This window comes from Gekko japonicus, unplaced genomic scaffold (assembly GCF_001447785.1).
Source record: "Gekko japonicus isolate JY-2015 unplaced genomic scaffold, Gekko_japonicus_V1.1 scaffold1170, whole genome shotgun sequence".
NCBI classification, from domain to species: domain Eukaryota; kingdom Metazoa; phylum Chordata; class Lepidosauria; order Squamata; family Gekkonidae; genus Gekko; species Gekko japonicus.
Genome location: NW_015168082.1, coordinates 208,713 through 215,279, shown reverse-complemented (window position 1 = coordinate 215,279; position 6,567 = coordinate 208,713). Strand labels below are relative to the sequence as shown.

At 47.8% G+C, this 6,567-nt stretch overlaps 1 protein-coding gene across 1 annotated transcript in view; it reads left to right on the top strand.

Moving 5' to 3' along the window:
• ESRP2 (epithelial splicing regulatory protein 2) overlaps positions 1 to 6,567 on the top strand; it is a 69,919-nt gene that overhangs the window by 54,991 nt on the left and 8,361 nt on the right. The window contains exon 15 of the mRNA XM_015414697.1: positions 2,431 to 2,608. Within this exon, the coding sequence (XP_015270183.1) occupies positions 2,431 to 2,608 (178 nt within the window). The remainder of the gene's footprint in view (positions 1 to 2,430; positions 2,609 to 6,567) is intronic.

Sequence of the window (6,567 nt, the reverse complement as noted above, 5' to 3'; positions counted from 1 at the left end):
GTTATGCTAATGAGTTATGCTAATGAGCTCCTGCACCTCTTTGTCTATGAATTGACCCCTGGGCTGGGCTAATAACTTTTCTGCACTGAAATGGTTGATCAAAAGCTGGCAACTAGTGCAGGTCCTGAGAGCATCACCCAACTTTCTTTTTTTAAAAAAAGAGTTAAGTTCCTAGTCCTCATGGGTTTTTGGATGAAAATGTGGGTGTTGCTCCACCTTCCTGCTGCTTCAGGACTTCCATTCTCCCCAAGCCACACACAGAGCTCTGTTAAGTTTGCCTCTTTTTTCTTCGATCTCCGTTGATCGCCCCGCTGTCACAATGTAGATCTTAATCACCTTGCAGTAGTGCCTTATTGTCTTGTTGAAAGCCCCTTTGTATGTTGATGGTACTATGTAAATAATAATCGTAATATAAACTAAACTGGCCTATTTAAGTTATATGAACATTGCACATTTCCTCTTATTTTGTATAATTAATCTTTCCGGCCGTTCTGGGACATTATGAGGGAGCACTGAAGCCCGCTATGCCAGAAGTGACATCATCACGCCAGGGATGTTGCATGGCAACACTCTAGCGTTTGGGCCAAAACTCTATGGCAACCCACCCTCTCCCAGAAGGCTCCCTCCCACCCCCCGCCAGCACAATTGGACCTGGCGACCAGGGCTCTAGTCGGGGGGGAGCTCTCAGGTACGGAGCTCCGGAAGAGAACCTCTAGGGGGGCGGGGTGGTCACGTGGTGAAGCCCCGCCCCTTCTTTACCCCGCCCTCTGCTTCGATCCTCATTCCGTTTGGGAATGAGGATGAAGCAGGAGGGTAAGTAGCCGGGCCTTCTGACACACTTCCGGTGATGTCAGGGGGTGTGGCCTTCTGTCACTTCCGGTGATGTCAGGGGGCGTGGCATATGCAAATAAGTTATGCTAATGAGTTATGCTAATGAGCTCCGGCAGCTCTTTTTCTACAACAAGACCCCTGCTGGCGACCCTAAGAGACTACTAGAACTAGAGAAAGTCACCCGTGTCAGTGAGCTCTGCAGCCAGGCTCGGGAAGCTCTGTCACGCAAGGTGTTCACTTCCGCCTGCATAAAAATTCTGGATCCAGTTTTGTGAAGTTCCCAGGTAACATACAGTAAATGGATTTCAGGCCTGAAGTGTGGTCTGAGTGTGTGGCAAAGCAATTGGCTGCTTCCCTTCATAACCAGTGAACTAGGCTTGCCAGCTCCGGGTTAGGGAAGTCCTGGAGATTTGGGGATGGGCAGGGGATGGGGGAGGGGTGGCACCTCCGCATAATGCCACGGAGCCCACCCTCCCAAGCAGCCATTTTCTTCAGAGGATCTGATCTCTGCAGTCTGGAGATCGGTTGTCATTCCAGGAGGTCTCCAGGTCCCACCTGGAACCTGGCAACCCTATCTGGTAACAAGGATTACTCAGCCCAAGCTTTAACATGTAGGGAGTAACCCTGTCTTCATGGGAGAGTGTGTGCTTGGCAGGCAAAAAACTCCCTCTGCATCTCCAGATAAGACGACCTTGGAGAGCTCTTCCCCCTGGAGTGGCGCTGACTACGTGGAACAACAGTCTGACTCCCTGTATGGCAGATTTGTATGTTTCTTCATTAATAATGAAGAGGGGGCACTGCATACATGACCCCAAGTTCAATCCCCAGCAATTGCAGCCTTTATAAAAAAAAAGTTGGGAAAGCGGACTTCATAGAGCTGGTTGGAACAGATGGTGCTCGGCTTGGTGGGCTAACCGGTGGACTAGATCACATGTCAGAGGTTTATAAAATGATGAAATATTAGAACTCAAGGGCATCCAATGAAGCTGATGGACAAAGGGAAATATTTCTTTACACAGAGAATGATTAAAATGTGGAGTTTGCTGCCAGAGGACGTTGTGATGGCCACAGGAATAAACAGCTTTAAAAGGGATTGGATAGATTCATGGAGGATAGGTCTATCAGTGGCCATGGTGACTGAGGGGAACCTCCACATTCAGAGGCACTAAGCCCCTGAATCCCGGAGCCAGGAGGCAACATCAGGGGAAGGCCATGGCCTCTATGCCCCGTTGTTGGCCATCCAGAAGAACTGTGGCTCGACAGGATGCTGAACTAGAGGGACCATTGGTCTGATTTTAGCAGGGCTCGTCTTATGTTCTTACGTCACATCATACAGTCCAAGGTAGTTTGAATTGGTCCTCATTCAAAGCATTATGATTGTTTTGTGATCTGGTGGGAGAGGTTTCCACATAACATCACAGCTTGTATATGTCAGTGAGCTATTGTGTCACTTTTGAATTCAGCAGCCAGTCAGCTCTGCGTGTGTGAACTTGGAGAGCTATTCCCCCTAGAGTGGTGCTGACTATGTGGAACAACAGTCTGACTCTGCATGTGTGAACCAGCCCAATTTGGTCCTAGTGGCCTCTCCTTCTCTTTCAGCCCTCCGGTGTCCCCTACCACAGTGGGTTACATTACAGCTCCCCCAGCAGCAGTGGCAGCTGCTGCATCGGCCACGCACACTCCGATGCTACCCCAGCCTGGTGCTCTTGTCCGGATGCAGGGATTGCCCTACAACGCGGGCATGAAGGAAATCCTCAGTTTCTTCCAAGGCTATCAGGTTAGTATGAGGTCCCTCCCCTCCCCTCCCCTCCCCTCCCCTCCTTCTCTCTCTCTCAGTGGTAAACTGCAATTTGAACCTTCCAGATGTCATGGCTTTATAGGAAGGGAAGGTTTGGGTAAGAAATTTCTCCTATGCAAACTAGCAGTGGAGTCAAACAGTTGCTAGGTGACAGACGTATTGGGCTGCTGGCTAGAAGCCATTTCCTTTGCTTGGCCAGAACCGATTTAACTATGGTGACTTTGACCGATTTCCCACAAGCAGCTGCACCGCCCTCGCTCCTCCTTTCCCACTACTTGCTGCGTGGCCGCATTTTGACCCTCAGCTTCACCCGATTTCCCCCACGTCTTGTTGACCCTCAAAAATCAGGATCAAGAAGACGTGGGGGAGATTGGGCGAAGCTGCGGGTCAAAATGCGGCTGCGCAGCAAGTAGTGGGAAATTGACACTTAAAATCAGGGGAAAGGGAAGAGCGAGGGCAGAGCAGCGGCTTGTGGGAAATCGGCCTTTGTCTTTCAGCCACTGCATTTGTGAGCAAACTTTTCTGCCAATGCTGAAAGGAGACAGAAATAGTTTTTTTTTAGGGAAAGAAGTAGCTGTCACCACCCTTAGCGGCCTTTCCGATCCAGGCAAGAACTCGTTTTTCCATTCTGTCGTCCAGTCCGAAGTATGTCAAGCTTTCTTCATAGACGTACTGAGGCCTAGAGTGGTGCCACACGGTGCTGGTAGCCAGTCATGACCAATGACAGCTTTCCATTCTGTCTCTAATCTTTCCTCCAAACCATTATCCTTACTTGGGGATATCTCTGTCGATTCATCTTTAAAAAAGAAATAAAAGGTTAACACACATGGGCGTGCAGTACATTCCTGTGGGATTTGGACTTCTCTATCTTAATCTGTTCCTTAATCTCCTCAAATGGCTCTACCTTGCTCAGGAGTTTTTTTTCAAAATAAATGAATCATTAACTCATCCTATAGTGTATTCTTGAGCCTACCCACAGCTGTCTAATTGAATTAGTTTCTCACTGTTTGTCATGCAAAGAGGGGAGTTCCATCTATGGGGGGGGCTTTTGTTGCCATTGGCCAACGTTGATCGCCAGGAGATTGGAGGGCAGTTGGGGTATCCAAGAACATTGTCCTGACAAAGCCATTGTTGTGAAAAAGTTCATTGGCTCTCTTTGGATTGTCCCGTTTTCTAAGTCACAAGAGCCTCCAGCAGTGTACTGCGGATCCACGGCAGTTCTGAGGCCGTATTAGCTGTTACTAGGGTTGCCAACCTCCGTATGCAGCCTGGAGATCTCCTGGAATTACAGCTGGTCTCCGGGCAATGGAAATTGGTTCTCCTGGAGAAAGTGGCTGCTTTGGAGGATGGCTTCTGTGGCATTGCATCCCATTGAGGTCTCTCCCCTTCCCAAACCCTGCCCTCTCCAGACTTCACCCTCAAATCTTCAGGAATTTTCCAAGCCAGATTTGGGAACCGTACTGTTTACTGAGCACTTTGCACATCGGGAGGATAAACTCTGAAGCTTCCACTGTAGTGATACTGAAGCATGCTTTGGTGAGGAGAGGGAGTACCCTAAGACACCCTTGTCCCAAAATTCTACAATGTCTACTTAAAGATATGATATTAATGATGCCAAGCAGAGGTAGAGCAGGTCCCTGGTTCCGTCTCTGGTGGGAGGGCTCTTGGCCTTCAGGGCTGGGGAGATTTCTTGAGTTGAGCCCTTTGAGGACAGTTGCAGGACATCAGCGGGCTGTGTGGTCCAACGTCCTGTTCAGGACAAGTAACCCAAAATACGGGTTTAGAGTATGACTATAATTATGATCCTCTAGTTCTTCCAAGGAGCTCAATTTGATGTGCCTCTCTCCTCCCTGCACTTTTATCTTTGCTGCAGCCCTGTGCTGGCTCTTAAGACAGTAACTGTCCCAATCTTCCACTAAAGCTCATTGGGGATTGGAACTCTGCTAGCCCAGCCCACTACCTGCTGTACCACACTGTTACTGACAGTGCCCTCAAAATAATATCCTACAGAGCAGAGTTTACAATATTATCTTTCTCTTGCCTGCCAGTGTGGCAAATCTTAGGAATCGGCTGCTGAATACAATTTCTGAGTGAAAAGATGTATCGGGATGGCGGTGGTTTGCCCTCTAGAGGGATGAAAAGCTAGGTTCCACTTGAAATTAGGGTTGTCAGGGCCAGGTTGGGAAACTCCTGGAGATTTGGGGCTGGAGCCTGGGGAGGACAGGGACCTCAGTGGGGTACATTGCCACAGAGTCCACCCTCCAAAGCATCCATTTTCTTCAGGGGAATTGATCTCTGCAGTCCGGAAAAGAGCTGTAATTCTGGGAGATCCCCAGGTTAGCTTCCAATGCTCCCTCTAATCTGTGGAGTTTTGTGAGCAAAAATTCTACTTTGTGAGCTACTGGCATTAAAGTTGTGAGCAAGCAATTTGGCTGCTGCATCAATTAGTTTGCTCTGGAGCCATTCTTCCTGAGCTAAGACAAAAATGTGTGAGCCGGAGGTTAAAAAACTGTGAGCTAGCTCACACTAACTCAGCTTAGAGGGAACACTGTTGGCATCCCTACTTCAAATAGGTAAAAATTGTGGCCATCCTCAACAAATGGGACACAGTCTGGGTGGAAATCATATACCCAGTTTTAAGATTTCTTGCTTTAAATCATCCTGGAAAAGTTTGCAGTCCGCTTTGCTGCAGGACGTCTTAAGTCTTGGGTGTCCTTGTACAAAAGAAAAAGGAGTGGCTGGTCTAAGATTCTGACAGCAGGGCTGTCCTTGGGGGCGTGCTTTGTGGCTTCAGCCTTTCACATAAGTAAATATTTGCTCAGCCTGTGCTGAACTTCCGTTATCTCATCGTCCTGCCTGCAACTAAAAAGGAGCTTTATTGTGTTTAATCTTTTGGCTTTTTCGACAGACTTGATGGCCAGATGTGTTCTAAAGCCTGTAAAATGGGGTGGGGGTGAAGAAGCAACGAAGGGGGGATGCGGTGTACTGAACCCGATGGCAAAATGCCAAAGGCATTAGCAATCTCTATTTCTCCCATACCGGCACAGGAGGCCTCATTGTTGCTGACTTCACTAGGATTTCCAGGTTTCCTTTAGACTTGAACAAAGATGTCTTCTCTTCTCTGAGTTTCTTTAGAAACCTGACACCTTACATGGCCCCACAGAGTCTCATTCCTAAGCCTTGTCAGAATCCTCTCCTCGTTGCCTGTCCTGCTAGAGCTTTCTTGTGATGCCCACAAGAGAGAGAGATCCTAGTATGTCCTTTCCACCTTCCAGTGTAAAGTGGAGGATCAGGTGCAGAACTCGGTGACCCCACAAGCCTCAGCTTTGATTTCGGGAAAACAAGCTTCTAGCCCATATAGTTATCAAAAGCCATTTTTAGCAGTTACCTTGGAACATCTCAGGGCTCCACGGAGGCAGGAATACTAGCCCTAGATTTCTTTATCCATACAATCTGTCTAGCCATCATTTTCCAAAACAAAAAAAATCTTCCTGTTGCAAGGGGATTCTTCAATCCAAAAAGAAATTCTCAGTGGTTCAGCATCCCAAATATCAAACTTGCAATTAAGCATGGTAGTTGAGCAAGTGTGTGTCAATCTGTTTGCCCGCATAATTTCGTTTTGTGCATTCTTGGCACCATTTTTTTTTAAATCCAGCATTTACTGCAGAGAATATAGATTTGAGTACCATAAAAGGCATCTAGGAATAGCCCCTTCAGATGAAAGCGAAATCACATATGAATGTAATGTTGATTGACAGCTGCAGCTGAATGCATGAAGCGTCTCATGCTTGGAGTGATGTCTGCACAGACCGGCCCAGTTCAGACGGAATGCAGAACCGTGGTTTATTTTAACAGTGGTTAGTTTGTGAAACCAGGATCCAGCTCAGAGACAATCTTGGTTTGCTACAGCATATTTTAGTGTGATCCTTTCCCCCCCG